A 23,063-nucleotide genomic window follows, 5' to 3' on the forward strand; every position below is an offset into this window, starting at 1 on the left:
AAATATTTGTTGAGACTTTTTTTATATTTATTAAGATTTTGCAAACTCGGAACTACTTTTTAAGTCACAATTCCAAGGGAAGGTGAAACATCCCTGCTTGTTGCGTAGGGAGAATTTACGTTAACTTTAAAAAAGTATACAATAAATAGGATACTGGTATTCCATGTTTCTCGTGAAATATCATGTTTCTCTCATCTCTTCGAAGGGGGAAAGGTTAGATATATTATAGCCGCAATTCAACATGGATACCCTACTCAGACACAATATACTTACTTGTTTCATCCCCTTAATGCCGAGCGCCACAACAAATACCATTTTGTAATGTCTTGTGGTATGACCCGGTCAGGGGATCCAACCTCTGGGCAGACGCTCTATCCACTTCACCATGAAAGCTGTGCATCTTTAAAGAAAACTCAGGCGACAGACTATACGTAACTAGGCGTCAAGTTTTTTGTCTGCCGAAACAAAGACAATGTCGTTTCCTAGAACATTAGGAGGAATCATCACGTGATAAAACCACGCATGGAAACGTACAATGACGTTATATTGGGTGTAACAGCACCATTATAGAAATGTATGAGACAGTGCTCTTGTCGTAAGTCAGGTTTCGTCTTGTATATACGTATGGGTTTTCGCATTTTGCTATGTCAGCATATTTCTTACTCTTAAAAAAATATTTTGGCCAACTGGAGCAGCAGTCTATAATATCCATTGAAATAACTAGATAACGTCTTCTGAGTTGTTGATATAAAACCCCAGTTCATCACTCCATCAAACTGTAAGATCACCTCAGAGTTATCTGAAAGAGGACCAAACATTTAAGTAGATCGATAATAAAGATCTTCAAACGAAATGGTCTTCCAGCACGTTGATTGGTCTAGTTGTCACGTCTAAACGAACCTGAAAGACGATAGCTCATGCTCAGGATGAATGTTTCAATCTATTAAGTATTTGGATTTGTTATAAAAGAAGTCAATGAGGTATAGAAATAGTATAATGCCATAGACGGTACATATATTTTCAAAGTTTCACTCTTATTTGGACGCATATAAATGTACTTGTATTTTAATCTCAGAACGTACTTGGGGTATTTATTGGTATAATGTATTGAATTTTGTTTCACTTTTTTCCTACAGCCGGTGACTTATAAACTGGTAGCGTTTCATACTGCATTTTCTTAATGCGACTTTTTCCTATGAAACTAATAGATATCTTTAGAATAATTAGGTGTTTAATAGCATCAAAAGCATCAGGAATTGTGATTAACAAAATAAACATACGGATGACTTGTAATAAGTGAGTGAGTTGGATTAAACGCCGCTTTTGAACACTTTTCCCGTAATAATAGGGTTTGTCAGCTTGATGTGGGAGGAAATCCCGAAGTGATGCAAGTCTTAGCTCGAAGCGATACCGCTTTGGTGAAACCCAATAACACAGGTATGGTGCTGACAAATCTTGAAACATAATCGGGGCGAACGGGGATGAGAACCCACGATCATGGTTTCTGGCGTGCCCAAGGGACGCCAAACCTCACAGCGAATTGAGGTTCGTCAGACGACTGGGCCACTCGTGTCCCCCGACCATCTGACCAAAAACGAATTTTACCAATCAGTACTTGCACACTGTACATGAAGCAACACAAGTAATAAGGGGAGGTGGGGTAGCCTAGTGGTTGAAGCGTTATCTCGTCACGCCGAAGACCCCGTTTCGATTCCCCTCATGGTTACAATGTGTGAAGCAAATTCCTGGTGTTCCCTGTTGCTGGAATGTTGCAAAAAGGGGCGGAAACCATACTCACTCCAGTAATTATGGTCGGGTGAATGAAGTCAATAACAGTCATGTTTTCTGAACCCTCATATATGAAATATATGCTGCAAATGGTGTTGACACGCCGTGGCATTGATAGAGTAGGAAAGAAATAGTTTCCATTTTCATTGAGAGTCAAGGAAATGTTAAGCTCCCCAACTCTCAAGTCTCTTAATTAACATGACAACTTCACCCCAGCTGCAGCATCCTGAACGGCGGTGCTTACATCAAGGAGAAGAATATTACAAATTAGGAAGTTTTCGCCCGTGAGCCAGTCACGAGACGCCATCATTGTTTACTTGCTACTTTCAGTTGCTTAGCAACAGCCGGAAGTTGGTCTTATCAGGAAGCGGGTTTCTCATTCGGTCAGCACGGTAAACAAATGTAATTGCTATTCTCTCTGAGCGATTTTGCTATTTCATATTTGTTTTCTAAATATAGGCCATAACATGCAAGACAGAGTTGAGCATGTTATGTCCTTTTCCTGAAAAAAACCCAACCATATATGTTAAGTCAACATAATACAATCATCATACATTTACGTGCATGATGAAAAAGTAAAATAAACATGAGGCATCTTACAACATACCAATGTGAGGAATCAAGCCGGATTTTCGGCGGGGTGAGGGAACACTTGAATCCCTAGGTTACGCAGACGGATGCAGCCGGTAGGTAAAGACGTGAACTTCTTTTCATCAAAGATCCGATGACAGATGAATTGCCTATTGAATGCTTCGTGTCCGCATTTCGCCCCTCAGTAATGTTTGGGCTCGGTTACTAGATACTCGTAGCACCTCAAAAGCATCGACATTTAAATAAAGCCCCAGACTTTTGCCTGTACGTTTGATAGCATCAGAATCACAATGCGTGCCAAAATCTGAAAGGTTGAAAAACTTTGTTTAATAGTATTTATAGCACGGAAAAAGAAAATCAGGAGTTCAGAGCTGAACGCTCGCAATAAAGTTAAAGCCTCAAATACTTATGCTGTACCCGTCATTTCTTATTCTTTTGGTGTTGTTGATTGGACGAAACAAAAAACCAGGGTAATGACACCCTCATACGAAGAATCATATCAGACAATAGATCCCACACCCTCGCTGTTCCTTCAATCGCTTATATTTACGGAAACAAGGCACTACCGCAGTTTCATAAACGGGCCAAGGATGTTGGACATAATCTCAATTTCAATGTTGATTTTGTTGATGGCTTTGTACTGTTTGACGGTACAGACATGTGTGTCAACCAAGCAAAGTGGCATATCTAATTGGCCTCTGAACGACCACTGCATCGAGTTTATGTCCAGTGTGTTAAGAGCAACCCTTCGCTTGAATGAATAACCCGAAATTCACCACGCGCGCAATAACAGTCACTTTTAATCCAGTGCTGTAGTTGAAGTCCGGCAGGATCTCACAATCCAATACCTGCAAATAAAAGCGACAAAACCTTTTTTTTAAATCATAGGAATTCTCCGCTATAAGCAAAGCCGATAACCTTACTCCGGTATCAGATACTGTACAACTCTCCACATCCCAATGAAACGAGCGTTACAAAAACAGTACATTTCTGTCACATCACAAATCAATTACATTTATCAGCTGACAGGTGGATCATGCTACCGCTGCTGATAGACAACCCTGCATGTAAAACTGTTGACGAAATTAATATGTGTTGATGGTTGGCTTACACGGCTGATAATAATAAAGCGGAAAATATTTATTTATTTAGGTTCATAACATGACTTTACCAGATGGTAGTATCCACGAATGTTGGCATATTAAGTTTATGTTTTATAGTCGATTGGTATAATTAGACATCAGAATATCATGTTGTAGGATTGAGAAATAAAACCTGATACGTTTCATGTATAAATACAGGATCCAATTATGGATTTCAACATTCTTGCACTGAAAGAGATAGGAAGCTGAAATCCATTAGCATTGAAAACATAAAAGAAGTTGTAATTCAATTCTGCTGTTATTGATTCTGCTGTTCTGCAGTTATTAGAGCTTCTAAATACCACCGACGTAAAGATAGGACTGATATCTGAATAACGATTTAGTTCATGTAAGAAAAGCATTTCTGGGAGTGTTCTTGTGGAAAGAAAACACCAGATGATAACTTTCTATTCCTTTTCATAAATAGAGAAAGGTTGTGCAACTAAATATCTATTTGGGAAAACATGACATTTTTCTTCTGTTCATTTTTTAAAACAAAATTTAAGCTCAAAAGCTAATTTAACTCCTGGCCTCTTGGTCATTGCATATATCATGTGTGTCAATGGAACATCACAAATATCAATTCGTGATTGTCCCTATAACCAGTGATTCGCATTGAAGTAGACCGATGAATCATTATTCTGGGATCATAACAAAACAGCCAATTTTATGGACAATTGGCCTAGTTACGGGTCTGAGGGCCAATACATGTACACTTGATTAATGAAGTCATTAATTAACGTACTGAAACGAAGCGAGTTCTTTGATCAGTATACTTGACGCGATGATCAGAGGTTTTATTGTATTTGATGTCACTGTTCATAACAATTTCACAGTCATTTGTGCCTGTTTACAAGGGTTTGCACTGTGGAATAATTGGATTTCTCGGGTTTCATAAATAAACATGAAAAGTGACCAAAACGAAGGTAATACTACAAGGGCTCTAGTCGGGTGGGTCGTCAGTAGGACCCGGGTACCCACAGGACTACCCGGAGCCGTGGTTAGTCACGTGATATATTGTTTAATGACAAAAACTCACAATAGCACAGTGGTTACACTACAAGTCGCTAATGTTCGCATTTCTTTCTGACGATGCACACATTCCTTTTGACTTGTATATTTTTAAGTAAAGATAAAGCCTCAGTCAACTTCAGTGAACGCATGATCTGATTGTTTGATACATGTATCTAAATAGTTTTAGCCAGGGCTGCGGTATAACAATTACCAATCAGACATTTTGTTCCCTACTTTCCGGGTAGGGTCGAGTAATAGGGGGTATTAAATTTGGACTCGTCCAAGCCCTAAATATTACATTTCAGAATGGGTTTGTAATTATTTTCCTTGAAATACTGCTGGGGTCGATGTGGAGCACCAGATCGTGATAGGAATAGCTTGGACTACTGTACAGTGCCAACTATTCTCACTCGGAGTATTGATTCGTGCTTGAAGTTATATTTGTCCATTATTTCAAAATTCCATCGATAATAAACAAGTTATGTTAATTCAGTAACGTTTAAGCCCAAGCCAATATATTGATATTTTCGTCCTCTGTAACTTTCACTTTACATTGCTGGAATCATGTGGTGCCTAGTGATGTTTCCCACCAGTATAAATTTGGTGAGTTAATTCTGGCGCATTATTATTGTTATTATTTATGTGATAGGGACGTGGATCTATACGAAGGTTTTCGGTTAACCAAGACAATCTTGATCCATTATAAGTTTTGCATTTTATCGCATAGTTATAACGCTTTTCTAATTGTGTAGTGAAACGGCACATATTGACAAATGTTATTTGATTCAGTGCTAATAATTTGTTTGAGACCAAACGTTTCGTTGGGTATCTATTTTTAATGTTTGTGTATTAATGATTTTATATCAGTATCAAATGTCGAACTCCTGTAGTCTTTACACTACAAGATAATAAGCCACAGATTTAGAAATGAGAGGCTGTGTAAGCGGGTATGTTTAAGTGAGTAAGTGAGTGACTTTTGGTTTTGACAGTATGTCAAATTTAATGATGCAAATGTTAGATTTTCACCACTTTGGGGGGAACCCACGAGCAGGATAAGGTGCTGACAAACCAAGAAACAGGATCAGGTGAACCGGAATTCGAAACCACGTTCACATGGATATGGCACACCGAAGGGACGCAACTCTGCACAGCGAGTCTGACATAGACGACCACAGCTATTTTCTAAGCAATCACCGAAATAGATAATGTTACACATGTACATATCTATAATGCTACAACAATTGTTACATTACATATGTGCATCTCTATGAAAACACAGTACAATCTATAGAAACAGTGTCTTTCTTAAACATGTAACACATCGGGCGTTATTGTGATAACATTTATGTATTAATATTTTTTTAATATCTACATTTATGCATCAATACCTTTTGTATTTGATTCGTCTGTTGTCAAAAAATAATAATTATGAGTTTTTCGCCTTAATTATTTTCATGGGACAATGATTGAGTTCGAGATATCCGGGAATTTGACCATCCACTCAATACATGTATGCGTATGTATACCAGATATATGTACGATTTTCCACGAGAGCAATTGTGAGGTGGTAATTTTAATAACCTGAAGTAGATAATCAGATCATTTAGGCCATGCGGAGCTTTCTTCTGTATTGACACATGTGAATGCCGTTTGCATTGACCTTGGTACATATGAATAGCGTAGGTCAATGCGTACTTTCTATTAAATGTACGACAACTGCGTCAACCCGTGTAACGTACATCACTGATCATAACAGTAGTATTTCCTGAACGTAGGGGCGGTCGGATAGCCCAGTGGTTAAAGCGTTCGCTCGTCACGCCGAAGACCCGGGGTTCGATTCCCGACATGGGTACAATTTGTGAAGCCCATTTCTGGTGTCCCCCGCCGTGATATTGCTGAAATATTGGTAAAAGCGGCGTAAAACCATACTCACTCACCTGAACGTAAAGGTTTGGAAACAGGCTTTTAATTACTTCAATCACACTTACCACAACATATACAGGTTTCATTTTACGCCGTATTTGACACTCTTTAGAAGTTTAATCATATCAAAATATCATGTTTCTTTTATTTTCCTACACACGATGCTCACATATAAATACCCGAATTGGTCCAACAAATCGCCATGCATCATGGGTCAAGACACCACAGGCCATTGCTGTATGATACTAGGCTGAATCAAAGCCGATATATCCAACTGACTAAACGCCTCTGATTCCGGAAAGTCAACTGGATGCACACACCTGTTAAATCTCTCATTGATAAATTCGCCAACACGGAGGATATTATTAGATTGGGCAGGTTTCATGATAAGAGCTGCGCCGCGTAGATATATTCTTCAGAAGCAGCTACAACCAATTAACTAGCCTTTACCTGGTTCCAAACAAGGTGTTTGACTTGCCCGAATTATAGCATTACGTCGTAGAAGAGATGGAAGTTAGAACACGCCTTAGCTTTTACGGCTCCTTGATTTAACTTCTTGAAGAGGCATGCTTCTTCTTGGCATGGCACGCACCTGTGGTTTCACACATACTCTTGTCAGGTATGATGTGAGAAGAACTTGGCTCACGTGTGTGTGGATATGTACATGCGTTTGAACGGCTGCAGAAGGTGTGTTAAGTCATACCAATGCCTTTCCATTAAGTGGGTTATGACGGCTGTATTTGCTTTGGTTTAGTGTATTTCCCTGCGATGTTGGCATGGTTACTGTGTCATTTTGGTTGTGGTAAGGCATAGTCACTTCATATATTTGTGGTGGCTAGCATTGCCTTAAATGTACTATGACTTTGAGGAGTACATGTGCTATAGGATATATGGGCATCGTTGTGCAGCGGAAGACAGTTCAACCAGTTGTTGTGTTCGTGTGAGAATAAATGAACACAAGTAGCAGCCATCTGAATTTTCAAGATTATCTACAGTTTTGTAAAAAACACGGGATGGTTCCAGCTCAGTTGTGAAGGAAATCCATTTGCTCTAATGTGTGTGTCCTAAGAATGTAAGAGAATCGAAATTGATATTCGATTGAAGTTATATCTCTTCGGGGAACAATGTACAGTTTTACAGAAGCTTAATCAGATATGATGTTATAAATTATGAATACTTCTGGACATATCATTGGACTGATCGATTAATAGTTTCAGTCATGAATAACCTCTTATACAGTACTGACTTGTGTGTTCTTTCATGAAACACATCAAGATCCTTCCAGACCGTCAATCTTTATGGTTAAAAACTTGCCTAGTTTCGACCGATCATTTTGCAATTGATAAACAATTACGCCATACAAGAGGGATTCACAGCTGTGACATGATAACTCCACGTACGTGTTCTACCTTAACGTCAGTGTAATGCTGTTTTCCGATGAAATACTCATCAACATTTTCTGGATGTTCATTTAACCTTTTAACGGTTTAACTGTTTGCACACCTAGCGCAATAAGTTCTGTGTAAAAGAACATGAACAGCGTTACCTGAACATATAACGCATGCGTGGTGTTATTGGAACATCCTGATTAGAGTGTCTCACCTGCTATATTGTCATCACCATGGTTACCGTAAGTGAAAACGATAGTACAAATTTGCTCCAAGGTGCTACTTACTTATCAGGATATGAACTCTCTGCCTTCACAGGGTTCCATTTGGCGTAAACTTGGTTATTACAAGCCAAAACTGTGTTATATAACGGCATAACTACCATCCGGTGAAGACATGCGCAGTGAACCAACAGCGCTTCCACTGCTTATACAGTTATGCCTCTCATGATGAGAAAAATACAAAGGTAAGTACTTTCGCTTAAAGCATGCCATCCGCAAGCTTTCATGATGCATATTTTTGCGATGCTCTTTTATAAGTGGTTGATATTGTGATACTGATTGGTTATTTTCACAAGAGGATGCCAAGAGGCCAAGAATATGTATTCTAAGATCCTGCTGAATATAAGGTTACAGATAATCGCTGAAGTCCATGAACTCATACGCAAGGCTAATGGAATCAATTGTATATATAAGTTTCAGAAAGAACGTATTACAGATATGTTTAAGAACATCGAATGACCTGATTGGTGCCATATATCGACCTTCATCACATGATCGTAATTCTATTTATTTGTTGCTTAAATACTTTGACGGTTTGAGTTCCATTCTTGCGCACCACCGAAAAAGAGAATTGTGTTACAATACAGCTAAGTGGGTTAGTTTACGTTGTCTCAGTTCAGCAAGAACTGCCAGATATATTTTCGACAGACGCTTAAGGGCAAACCATGGCAGAGTATGATTAAGGAATTTCCTTAAAAACCGCTTATGACGTCTGGAGAATTACAGTCTGATTCATCTGAAATAACTCTTCCTTGAAAATAATTTGTTCGAACTTGCTATCCCGCTTTCAATCCTCATCCCATCGTCTGGAGGCTGGTTATCAGTTATGTCTTAAGTATTAACTTGCTTATTGCACTGCGAAATGCAAAGACATTTCTAGTTTACTTAAATAATGAAATTAGACAAATTTGATTATCCTATAAAGTACGCACACCGCGTTCTGAAATCACGCCGGCCTATGTTGATTTTATGCCTGCATAACTGGCTTAGTCCAATTATTTTCCTTTTCCTACACAACACGCAAACGCTGCCATGCCAATGCCACCACAGTTTTAAGAACATTGGCAAATGGCCATGTACCGTTTTTCCTGTAAAGACAAGAAAACACGAATCCGCCTTAGTCTTGTTGAAAGTATATATAGAATCTTCGAAAATCTACTAAAGTATGTTGTGTGGGTGTCGCCTTAAACCTTCGTTTTTGTTGAACTGGCTATTGGCCATGGGCGGAACATATCATCAAAATACTTTTCAGCTTTATCTAACAGGAATGCTTTTGACTGTTTGCCAGACATGATATAACTAATATTCACCCTGCTTCGTTTCTGCATGGTTGTCTGCCTTTATGCTCACTTTTCTTAACGTGACTATATCAGCAATACGTCTAATTGTATCTGAAAATGTTATAAATAAACACCTCACCTCATTCTTTAAAGAATACATCATTTTAAGTGTCTATAGGTGTTTCCACAATCCTGCAAGGATATCAGGACGTGTACCTAATGCTTTCCGCAAGAGTGCTTAGTGCAGTTTAATACTATTTTCACATGTTCTGTAGGAAGCGTTACACCTCACGTGTGTAATACGATTACCGGAGGGCGTTTAACACTACTTACGATGCTCCGTCCGGGACATATTTCTCGTTTACCAGATGCTACACATATTCCATATCAGAAATTTGTTATGTTACCGTGACGCTAAAGGTCAGTGCAGAATAATATTAGCATTACCGTGACGATGCAGATATAAATGAATGCCTTAGGTTGTGCTATTGATGGAAACAAAACATTTGTTTATATTTACGTTTATTGTGAGAGAGTAATCTAATGGTAGTTATTTACTAACCGAATTGTTTTGAAAGGTTAATAGCATACTGTACACTATTACTAGCTGTACATCCTGCTTTTTAAGATGTAAGTATAATATTCTATGCATATAAGAAAGGATCCGCTGATCCAATCTCATATCTTCAGACTGACGGTACCATGCACCCGATTATGAAACTGTTAAAAGTTAAGGACCTGCGTCATGTTGGGATCTTATCTCGACACATCGTGATAGAACTGAAATTTATACTATTCAAAGCGTCATACAATTAACTCACTCACTCACACTCGCACTGGCTGTGTAAAGATTAGTCTAGCTTTCGTGAGGCATACCCCTATAACACCTTTTAAATGAACCCCTAAAAAGAAGGAACCCTCAAAGAGTGAGCGAGATTTTGTGTCCCTTTAGGCGTGCCAAAAACAAAGGGTCATAAGTTTTGAATCCCAGATTCGCTCTCTTTATGATTGTTGATTTATCCGCACCACACCCGAGATCGTGGGTTTCACCAAATTTGGTAAAGGTCCTCCTACATTGAGCAGACAGTGATATAAGTAAAACACTGTTCAAGGCGGTGTTAAACCAAATTTCACTTGTGTCTAATGTTTATCTGCAAATTTATAACTACCATATAAACAGTATATTTTGTTACATAACGATGGCATTTATCAATAATTTAGAAAAAAAACAAGCATGGCATTGTCCGCTGTTAAAAACACAATGGATTTGAATATAATCGATGTATTTGCGTGTTGAGTCTAAGTGTTTTATTCGCCTAAATATTCCCCCATCTACATGACCCTTACAACCCATAATAGATGGAATTGCAACGAAATGGGGATGGCACCGTCAATTTCTCATGACGGCTTAATCCATGATTGGATTGGCGGAACATTCCCATTTTATCTGAATGGGGCTTGTGTACCGTCCTACCTGTTTCTAACAGCAATAATGATGAACATAATTTTCTCTCAGGATACAGTTTAATATATTCAGTGTGTATGCGTTTAAGTGCTAAATGTACATGTTTTTACATTGCCGAAACGGTGCAGTGCACGGTGGATACATGTAAATGCAAAGGAATTAGTTCGATGTCAAATATCAACATTAAATTGTTCTTTATACTTTTCAATATAAGAGTCATGTCTTTTTCATTTAAGTCCATCACAAAGACTTCGCTTTTATACTATTTCTTGCTACCATATCATTCAGCCACTGGTAATATATCGCCCTTTCTACCAGTACTCTTGATCAGCATGCGTTGCTATGTATCGCTGAGCTAAGGCATACTATTTACTTCTTGCCTGTTTAAAAACATCTTTGTCTGTTCATCATTGTCACAAACAATGCTATTTGTACAATTATATATATATATATACATGTGGCTGTATGTTGTACATTTCTATTTAGATAATTCACATTAACGATTAAACAGTGGTTAAATGTCATACATAATGACAAATGCTTGTGTTCGTGGTGGTTTCTCATTTGTTCAGTGATTGCTACTAATTAATGTTGTTTTAAAGGGTATGACAACATTGGGGTTTGACCCCAGATGTTCAGATCCATCATACTATGACGATATGTTTTTAAACTAAGCCAATTTGTGCTTGTTTTGACACTCGATTTGATGCAGTTGCCTTACTCAGGTGCACTATGAATGGTATGCGGTTTTTTAACGCTCATTCAAGTTTGTCTGTTTAACGCCGTACTCAGCAATATGCCAGCTATATGATGTCAGAATAAATATTCGAGTCTGGACCAGACAATCCAGTTATCGATATTGTGAGCAACGATACACGTCATCGGGGTACGATGACAAGCAAGCTTGACCTAGGTTACTCGGGACTTACATGTGTATTCTATTTCGGAATCCCTTCGGGGTCGAATTCAGGTATCAGTTTTGTTTCAGTTAGGTATATGTGTGTTTGTATAATGGTACGTTGTAAACATGCTCTGTTATTATGTATTTGTTTTCATATTTTATGCAATATTTGTTAACGTTTTAAACATCTTAGCTATTTAGCTGAATGTCATTATCCTGATATCTCTATATGTCACTATAATCATTATTCATGGTTTCTCCCAGTGATGGCGAAGTTGGGGAAGCCGTGCGGTCACGTCGAAGGCCCGGGTTCGATTCCCTACTTGGGTACAATCTGTGAAGTCTGTTTCTGGTGTCCCCCATCTTGAAATTGTTAACAGCGGCATACTCTCTCTCTCTCAGTGAAAATAATAATTTAGTGCCATTTACATTTTTAAAAATGTGTTCAAGAGATTCCAGAGAATAATAATATCTACTGCTATTTTCATCGTTATCATTTTCAACTGGAGTCAAACCAGGCCCTGACACTTACCAGGCCTTTGCACTGGCATCTTAACGACATTGATCACGTTAGCATCTGATCGAAGTTCGAACATATATCCTCAACGGCCCTTAATTATTCTCTTGTTTACCACCTTTTTTTACCATCTTCATGTGTATATGTGATAGTAGTGTGGTCGCCTGTAAGGCGCTGCTGTTCTTTAGGCGTGCCACAAACCTATGAGATGAGAAATATTTCGTACCCACGTAATGAATTTTCCATACTCTTAAAGTAAACATCCACACATGCCACTTTACTGTAATCGTTTAATTCGACATGGCAAGATTATTAAGATGAAGCAATTCATGATTAATGTATGTATAGTGTTAAATGGCTGAAAGAGTGTAAATATGAACGGTTTGATCACCCATAAACATTGCAATAAACATGTGCAAAAGGTATAAACACGAATGTTATTTCCCCTCCTTGTAAAAATAAACTGATTGGTAATGAATGTAATCTTATTTCAAGAAAACATTCGTTAATGCTATATTTACCCCCCAAAAGAGCACACACGCTTGATCAATGACAGATGCTACTGTTGTTCTGTTTTCACAGAATGGCAAGAGCTGTACACTCACGCCTAAAATAACCAAACATAGCCTTGAGACGGTCCCTTGGGGCCCTCATTAGTGACAAATTCTGCAAGTAAAGTCTCCAGCTTCATTAAATGACCACCACAGAGTACAAATTGGTCTTCTCTCCTCTCTTTCTCTGCTTGTCTTGTAAAAACGCATAAGGTTAGCGTAATGTGACCTTCAAACGTCAGCGGCAGACAGACCACGGTGACAGTAGGCATCCTCAACACGTGTGGTTGAGATGCATTGACACCAGCTCAGACACAAAATGCTCTTATATGTCTGGAACTATGGGTATCGACCGTTGGATCTAAACATATATACGAGTAATCCCGCTTTCTGCAGTGTGATGCACGGAGATTCCCTCTCAGTAACGTGCTATGCTTGTATCCGTAAACATATAAGAACACCTACGTGACGAATTTTCATTTAAGTAAGAAAACGTACAAACTTATGTATAACATAGTAAGTTGAACGAGGTATATATTCACAAAATATAGACAGTACTGCTAAATGTCACATTAAATAATGTGCAATGTAATTCCCTTTGTAGACTTGTAACGTATGTTTCCGCGTTTATTCGGGTGAACACTTGCCTTGAGGCGTTTAATCAGTGTTACAACCCTATGGCCTTAGTAAAGCTTTGGAAACGTTTTATGGTAGATATGTGTTCTTTAAGGTGAACAATATGTTGAATTGCTTTTGCCTGATTGTGTTTGTGTCGGGTGCCTCCAGTTGGGCAGGATACAGGTGTCATCACTGTTTGATACGGATTCATTACACATGCTTCTAATATGGTCGGTATCGTACAATGGAGTCTCCTTTCAGTAGAGATTACTTATTTTTATGGAAAAGGTTTTGTTTGGATATTTATCAAATTAAGCACATCCAGCTAGGGTAATCATTGCATCGCGTGACGTAACCCGACATCAAGCATGCGGGAGCGGCTATGTAGCCTAGTGGAAAAGCCTTCGCTCGTCAATCCGAAGACCCGGTTTCAAATCCATACATTGAGAGAAAGTGTGAAGTGACTTCTTGGTATCCCCCTCCTTGATAGGAGAATTTACTAGAATATTGCTGAAAGACCCCTAAAACCATACCAATGCACTCATTCCAGCATATAGTCGGTAGTTCGTTCGCTACGTTGGTCAAATCATGCTTTCACCCTACTGTCCTCAAGTCTTGTCGAGCTCGATTTCAGGCCTATTTTATAAAGTTGGAATATTACTAGGTCAGGCGGAAAAGAACAAACACACGATCAAAGTTGTGGCAGGACATAGTAGATGTCACTGTTATGAGAGTCACGTCAAACCACACATCACGGTTGGGGTAAATCAGGTGTTTGAATATAAAAAAGCGACAAAACGCCTTCCATAATTATTGTACAATTCCGACTATATCATGAGCATAGTGTTTATGAATAACTATCAAATGGTGATGATACCAGGTGTGACTATATCCTGCCACATGGGTGGCATCCGTCACAAACACATGAAAATCGGAGTCAAGTGTTCATCTGTCAATACACGGGAATACATACAGCAAGTCAAACTAGTGAACAAACGGTCAATGAAACTCGGTAACTGAGGTCTGTATTCAATAGGAATGACTGTCACGACAGTGTGATGACGAAACGTGCAAGTCCTCGCGACCATATTTTACCTGATTGCGATCCTTGTCTTTTTCATGTACACTACAACTCAGTGATGGACCTAACGAGAGTCACGAGTGGGTGCCCTGTCTGAGACAATCTAGCATTTCACAAAGGACATCGGGAATACCGTTCACATGTTGTATCCGTGTTGGGAATCGATCCATTTGCCTGTGCGTTGCAAGCAAACGCACTTACCAATCCGTCCGTACAAACCAATACTGTAAAGGTGTTATTTCATTGAAACGATTATGGTTAATTCTTGTCATTATGACTATCACTCTCTGAGGTGAAAAAAAAGCCGAAGAATTAAATCGAAAAGCTGAAACACAGAATATACAGTGAATGGCAACTTAAAGTCTCTTGTCTATGATGGACTGCATTAATCTGATGACAGTTGGGATGGTGATGATGATGTTATTGATTATGATTATGATTACGTTTTGATGATGATGATGTTGATAATGATTATGTTCCCTCTGAAGCTATATGTCATGAAGCCATGTCCCTAGTCCTTGAAAGCACAGTCCATTTGTACGACAAATAGAACATGGGAGATCTTTAAAGTTAAATCATGCTGTATGAATGTTATTATGAATGCCAAGAGCGTCCGAGTTCTTTGCCCAAACGATTTCGCCATGGCTACAAATGAGATGTCTTTCATTTAGAAATAAGCTTCTGATCAGAAACCTTTCGCATGGCCTTATGATAATTAAAGTATTTAGACAGTCTTCATTCACTGTACTCAACACAAATGTTTTTCTTTCAGTTGCCGGCAACAGACGTTAAAGTTTCTGGACAGCAGACCCGCTCTCATTGCCGTGTGCACACTGGTTGTCATTGAGTGTGTGTGCGTGCTGGTGGAGCTCATGGTCGACCTGCAGGGGATTAGGTGTAAGTAATGTATTTTTAATTTCAATTAACACTTGACCTTCAAAATTACCTCCTGGTTTCATGGTTCAAGTTTTCAAATGTCTGTTTTGTTTCACTTCATATCTTCATTGACAGTGCAGCTGACATTTCGAACGGTTTAAGCAAATAACATCTTAAGGTCATTTCCCCCTCAAGTTATCATAAAGTAACACACTATTGACTGTAGAGAACTGGAAACATGTTAAAGTAGTTCTCTTTTTACCATTATATATACATGGACACAACACATTATTGACTATATGGAACAGGTAGCGTGTTTATTGCGTTCTCTTTTGTCATAATGTATACATGAACACAACACAAACTCGACTACAGTAAAAAGAATACATGTAACGTATGAACTCGTTCTCCAGTAGAATGTTACGTTAATTGAACAAAGCACAAAAATATCGACTATATCGGGGCCAAATATCATAAACAATTCTTTTCCGTTATAACAGGGAGTGAGTGTCTGTTAGGCCGCTAGGATATCTTACAGTCCTCTATTATAATGTGTAAATATAAACACAATACACTACAGACAATGGAAAACCAATAACATTCCAAAGGTATTCATCTTTGTCGTGTTAAATACATAAACACAACACAATGCATGGTTAATGACAATATACATGATTGGAAACGAAAATAGTCAATATCGACTGTACCTTCCAGGACAAAGCAAAGAGAAAATCGCATGTATCGAAACATATCAAAGAAGTTCTCCTTTAAAAGATGGTTCTTTATCAGTTAATAATGATCATCTAAATAATATATGCGACAAAAACAATCATTCCTTCTAGCTGGGAGGTATATTGTCGAAGACAACACGATCAAGTAACTTAGGAAGCGAGAGACCAATTATAGGGTACATTAGACGATATATTTGCTCCAGAAAATGAAAGTAACAGTTTCTACAGAGAGAAATTAATAACAGTTCTACAACTCCACAGACATAAAGGTGTATTGACACAGAAGTAAGATTTAGTGTGCAAAGTATACTAGTATGTGTGTCTTCATCTCACGTGTACATACATGAAGAGGCTTAGTCAATCTTTGTATGGAATTATAGGAGAAGAAGTAGTATTCTTTCAGGATTGCAATGAAGTGTGTACACTAGAAGTTAACATTTTATCACGAAGGAATTGTTTTATTTAGATATAGATAAGAGCTACAAAACCCTTTGAATAACCATGACCAAAATAGCTATCTGCTAAAATCAGAGTCCATTGTATGATTCTGACCAAATGTTTATGAATCACTATGATAATAATAATAATAATAATAATAATAATAATAATAATAATAATAATCATCATCATCATCATCATCATCATCATCATCATCATAATAATAATAAAAAACACTTTGTTTTTTTAAAATACCCTTGCGTGGAAGAATGATTTGAAGTTTAGTAGATGGTAGATGTTTGTAATGTTGACATCATCTGCTTCATATTAAACGTGAATTGGATTATGCACAATCATAATTAATGTTCACGAGTTCACGTTTGTTGTAGAATTATTTTGCTGTTACTTCCAACGACTTCCAGGGAAGTTATATGCCCAATGTACCATATAATTATATAATACAATTACCTTTAATACGAACAATATCGCCTCGCTTTACTCCAGTTTCCTCTCGATAGGTGGTGGAAGCACATTATCTAGGTTCTTCAAGTTGTAACGTATTTAACACCTATCTTACTATTATTGCGAGCTTGAGTTCGCGAAACTCATTTCTTGTTTTTTTTTCACATTTAAAATAGCGATTCTTGCACTCGTCACACTAACTTGTGTTGCAGAAAAATGAAAGGAATGCAGAGACTTGGCAAACCGACATCTGATTTTTCTGATATTACTATCGCCTAAAGTGTAGGTTTATCTTAACGAACCGTGAATTTGCGGAATAAAATTATATCAAAATGGTTTCCTCGGTGTACTAGACCTTTTGTGTCCATTATTTAATTAGGTAGTGAATGTTGTTGAACGTCCCAATCAGCAATATACCAGCTATATTACACTGGTTTGTAAATAACCTAGCCTTGGCAATAAAAAACAGTAGTTAAGAGGGTTTGAGCAACACTAACGATCAACGACATCGGGGCACGATGCCACAGTAAGGTCACATCGTCTACCATCATGACCCGGACCTTTCTACAAGAGTGATGTACTGATGACCTTTCATGTCCCTGGATTCCCCATGCATTGGGAAAGAATGGAATCTGAAATACGAATTCGGAGTGTTGCTTATTTTGTGTTGTAGACAAACACGCCATACTGTCGAAGTATTTACAAAATAGTCAAACCCAATTCAGTACCAAATGAAAGACCATGCTTGTCAAAGCCTGAAAACTAAACTTTACCTTATACGCGTGTATGCTTAAGCTTCACGTAAGAGCGTGTGCGTGTGTGTGCGTGTGCGTGTGCGTGTGCTTGTGCGTGTGCGTGTGCGTGTGCGTGTGCGTGTGCGTGTGCGTGTGCGTGTGCTTGTACGTGTGCGTGTACGTATGCATGTGCGTGTACGTGTGCGTATGTGTAAGTCTTTAATGTGAGTTAATATGCCTACATGTACTTACGACACAAACGTATTATATGAGTAAAGGAATAGGTTGGTCAGCAGTATAATTGTAATTTGTACGTCACATATTATACATGGGTAAGAACATGTTGCAAATAGTTCTCTATTTCTTATAAGTATGTATATGGTATCGTCTGGTTAACTACTGAGAACACCGCGAAGGCTCTGACGGTTTATGTAACCCCGCTCGAATCCCAGATTTCCCCTGATTATTATTCTTAGTTAGTCAGTACGGTTCTCATGTGTTTCGTAGTATTTGAAATATTGTTCTAAGCGGCGTTAAGCTAAACGCACTCACCCACTCACTCACTCATTAAATTAAATGAATTAAATCTATAGACTGTCTAGACACTATGGAGAATTACCAGCATAAGACATTAAATATGTTAATATAGAGTAGAGATAAGAGAAGGCATTACCAGGTTCCATAATATCCTGATTTATCACTGATAACATAGAGGATAATGAAAGTAAAATTCATTGATGACGTCACAAACGATCTTTACCGCACCAGGGAACCATGTGTAGTTATTATTTCCTGACCGTTCAGTTTTTTACATTGTACAGTGTTCTTACTAACAAGATGATATGTTCCTGTCTCATGGTCGTATTAAAAATGTCGTCAAGCATTGAACAGCCTTGTGTTTTGTCACTTCTGCCTGGAGATAAATAATAACTTATAGAATCTATTCTTAACAAAGAGCGGTTGGGAAGCCTAGTTGTTAAAGCGTTCGCTCGTCACACCAAAGTTCCCGACTTCGATTCCTCACATGGGTACAATGTGTGAAGGCTATTTCTTATGTCCTCCGCAGGAATATTGCTAAAAGCGGCGTAAACCCATACTCACTCTCTATTCTTAACAAGCTTAGAAAGTGACTTCCACGGTGACGAGATTTCAAAGTACATGTACACTTCTTTATACGATCTTGTTATCATTTCGTTGAAATCTCTTATACATGTTTATATGGTTTCATGGCGTTTCTTGCACGCAGCAGTATTCTGGAGGCGTATGTTTGTACTTCCATGCTTCAGTTGCATTCAACAAAGTAATAGTTCACATCATTATGACCATTTCCAATTAACCCGATTGCTTTCCGGTTACGAAGTTCAGGATTTATTTGTCGATCTGTGTTTATTTCTGGACGTCATTTCACATGGATCGTTATTATTTCAAAGGGAATATGCGATCTGAAATAGCACTCAAAAAGCAATAACTTGTTCGATTCAAAATGTGATGCAATTACTGTGACAGTGGGTGAGATGTGTTATGTTACGTAACAAACACTATCGATGTGCTCTCAGAGGTTCTGAATTTATTTATGGATTCACAATGCCAGTCACACATTGTGCAGGCTTGTGAAGAATTCATCACCATTGAAATTTCAATACAATTTTTTAAACAAAATAACAATTTTGTACTCTCAAGAAATAATATATTTTCAATTTTCAAACATCCAGAGCCCTACGTTACTGTTCAATTCTTGAAACTGTTTTTGTCAAATTCAATGTCCAAGAAATAAAAGGAGTCAAACTATACAGTTTGTGGAAACCGTAACTACAAAAAAGTGCCAGGGATTTATAACATGTGGCGTTCACGTAATACACAGCCGGGGCCGATCTGATCTATATCCTTCCAACAAGGTTGAAAGCCCTTGGGGGCAGTTCTGTTACTCATATCTGTAAAAGAACCAAGCTAAAGTTTGCAGAGTGTAACACAATATCGATTACCCCTGAGCCTAGCAGGATTCGACAGACAGAAAGCTGCTAAATTGGAACTATGAAAAAAGTCCTTCAGACTCGGTATTGCTTTAAGTATTTTGTTTAGAAACCGAATTCGATTTTCGTTGTAATGCTACACTTAGAGGTGAGGTGGCGGTTTTTTCGTACCGTCGTTCTAAATTTAAACAGTTTTCATTCAGTTCGAGTGTCATCTCAAGTTTGGAGGAAATGAAAGTTTGGACAGCAGAAGACAGCATGAATGTCGGGTAGTCTTACAATACTCCCCTAGGCCAGGGTCCGTCAAATCCAAAGTGCTCTCTGTTTTGAAGTCATGGATATTTCAATACCACTCGGGGTCGTACTTTCCCTCATTTGTCTCGGTTGTGATTGCAATGCCTATTTAATTCAGGGCACATGGTCGTTTTAGTCATTTATATTATGTGCAAATGCTTTAATTGTTGATTGTTTTAATCCCGTATTACTTTATTATTGTAGTGGGTGATAATAATTTGTTGGTGAGTTTTGGTTACTGAATATAAATATACAAATTCACCGCCAGAGTATAATCACTCTCGATTATCTGCCGAAACAGAATCTATTTGGCGCAAAAACAGCAAAATAGAGCTGAAAATTATATGAATTGATCATTGAAAATCAGTGATGGCGGTCGGTGTTCACGAAAAGGGAAAGCATGTACTACCCTACCCGTAGACACCCACCACTTACACAATTTACATGAAAAAGTAAGTGTCTGTTTGTTACCTGACACACCTTCTCTCTTTGCTTGTACTTCCTTTCTTTTGGAGTGCATACTGCACGTGTATAACATGAATTTAAAATGAGCGTGAGCTGCAATCTGATTGGCTGATTGGGATGCAGATACAACTTACAAATCTTCACTTTTAAAAGTATTCGTTTTTCCTCACTCCCTGATTTGAAAGAATGTGCCATCGAATGAATACCACATTAATCAAATATTTCATTTGATCAATTTTTTAACTCCAATTGAGTTAGGGTTAGTACTCATTCAGACTGGTTCATGTGTCACGCAAGCAATTGACGTAATCCATTGTAACATGACATCATTATATTCCTGAATGACGCCGTGGCATTCTAGTGTGACGTTCACGTCACATAAGGAGAGTGCTACGACACATTACTGATATCGTTTGTATATTTTTCATGGTCGATAAGCTCCCCAACCCCCATACTGCTTGACGAAGCTTTTCTTTGCATGTAAATAATAACATGGTCTTTATTTTTGTTTGCAGTCAGATTTGAAAATGAAGAACACGAAATTCAAAGATTTGTGGATTATCTGAAGAAGTCCTACCCTGCGGAATTTCATTCTTTTGAAGGGAGGACAATGGAGGATATTATCTACAAATTGCAGAGCAAAATCAGATTAAGAAGTGAGAATGATCTATACTGTTTACCTTGCAATTGTAACCAGAATCACACCATATCTATGCCAGGCCCTAAGGATTACACGTTACTTAAAGACACAACTAAACCCAACGGAAAACCTGTAAATAGTTCCTCCAAATCTTCTCAAAGTGATATTGTGACTACAAAACCCTTGACTAGTGGCATATTGGACGATGGCGGGGGTGGTGCTACCCATTTTACGGAATTGCAAGATGGCAATAGTGTGATTGAAAACAGGACAACGACAGGTAATGATACAGTTGTTCCTCTTGACCTCAGCAAAGTGTTTGTCTTGGAGATTAACAACGTTAAGGAGAGTTTCTTTCTTGTGGCGGAGTACTACCCAGAACATGTGGCTCAGGACACGACGAAGCATCAACATTTCCACAGCGAGTACGAGAAAATACACGAAGTCTCCACTGGAATCCATCTCGGGAGTCTAGCGATACTGTCAATTATGGTAATCGAGGTAAGAGAATCAATCAGTGATTATTTGACGTTTTAAAGGGGGACTATGCTCGGCTAATTGGCATTCCAAGCAAATTTGATCCACCTCTGTCTGCCAGTTCAAATTCCATGACGTGTACCAATTTTACAGTTATTACTAACCCTGATTACACAGTTACTATGTCTAAGTTTCACACATGGTATTAATTACAATGTCTAGAATTGGGCAGAAAATGGGCTCCAGAGCATTGAGTATCGTCCCCTTTTAAACGAATGGATGGAGTGAGGAGGACGCCTCGTTGGGGTTATAAGTTTTAGATTGGACACTGGTATGCCTTATCCTCATGTCTTCGTGCCGAGAAAGATTGAACGAATTTGATCCCGATGTGGCCGACTCAGGCAATTCAAGAGAAATCTTAATGAAATCAATGGGGATTAGTCTTGCCCAGAGAGTAATAGTGTTACACATTTCACAGAGTTTTCATTGCGTTCTACAAATGATGTATCTTTCGCATGGTTTTCTTTTTGAACATTTGGCAACCCTATATGCCCTTGTGTATGCAGTTGGATACAGATAATGTTCATACCAGTAACTTCATTTGTGGATGTCCAGAAGTAGAAGTAGAGCCAAGAATGTCGACACGTGTTTTAAGAGAGATTTAGATCATGGTCTGACAAGATCTCTTGCAAACTGTGACCTTGCCCTTCACTGCCGCCGGGCTAGGATATGCTCACCTATTTCGTGAACACCCTGTGTCACCATTTTACATTGTCTTGCAAACACCTGGTGTCAACATTTTACATTGTTTCGCAAACACCTGGTGTCAAATTTTACTGTGGTTTACAAACACGCGGTGTCACCACTGACAGTGTTTCAATGATGTTACTTGGCCGACTTGCCACTTGAGTTTAGGCTCTGGACCGACTTGCTTCCATTTTGTAAGACTGTTGATTCTGACAGTGATATGAATAACCCAATTGACGTGTTTGTTGTAAGAAAAAAACTTGTTTTTGAAGTGATTAATGAAATTGCACTAATGTTTAACTGCACCTCACGGAGCATCTTGAGACGAGTTATTGACGTGTGTCAACCTTTTTAGTTTGAAGTAAAAGTTTGCGGATAAAGATCAAATCTTTGAGAAAATGAAGGTGCTTTTGATTCAAGTCACACGCATTCATTCTCTGCATGTATTCAACGGTTAGTTGATAGATTATGTGTTTTGATGTCGATGGTGTTCTTGGGCATCATACACAAGAGAAATTCATTTGAAAGCAAAGGAACCTGCAGCTGTTTTCAAATTTGTTGGTATTATGGACGTGGGAATTCCATTTGGAACAGACGACGTTTATCGACATTGTAAATTAAAAGCTATCTGCAGGCCCTCTTTGTGTATGCGGACGCAAAAAGTTGTGAGACAGAAATTGGATTACTTT

General features: G+C 38.4%; 1 protein-coding gene across 5 annotated transcripts in view; it reads left to right on the forward strand.

Annotated features, from left to right (window-relative positions):
* Positions 1-23,063, forward strand: part of LOC124141029 — a 65,912-nt gene that overhangs the window by 23,163 nt on the left and 19,686 nt on the right. For 4 of the 5 annotated variants that reach the window (XM_046508885.2, XM_046508886.2, XM_046508889.2 and 1 more), the window contains exons 2-3: positions 15,313-15,437; positions 21,026-21,651. In XM_046508885.2, the coding sequence (XP_046364841.1) occupies positions 15,313-15,437; positions 21,026-21,651 (751 nt within the window). Of the gene's footprint in view, positions 1-8,164; positions 8,313-15,312; positions 15,438-21,025; positions 21,652-23,063 lie in introns of all 5 variants that reach the window. The other variant, XM_048386101.1, reaches the window with a different exon arrangement.

The sequence above is a fragment of the Haliotis rufescens genome, unplaced genomic scaffold (genome assembly GCF_023055435.1).
Source record: "Haliotis rufescens isolate VD_foot unplaced genomic scaffold, xgHalRufe1.0.p SCAF_6, whole genome shotgun sequence".
Taxonomy (NCBI): domain Eukaryota; kingdom Metazoa; phylum Mollusca; class Gastropoda; order Lepetellida; family Haliotidae; genus Haliotis; species Haliotis rufescens.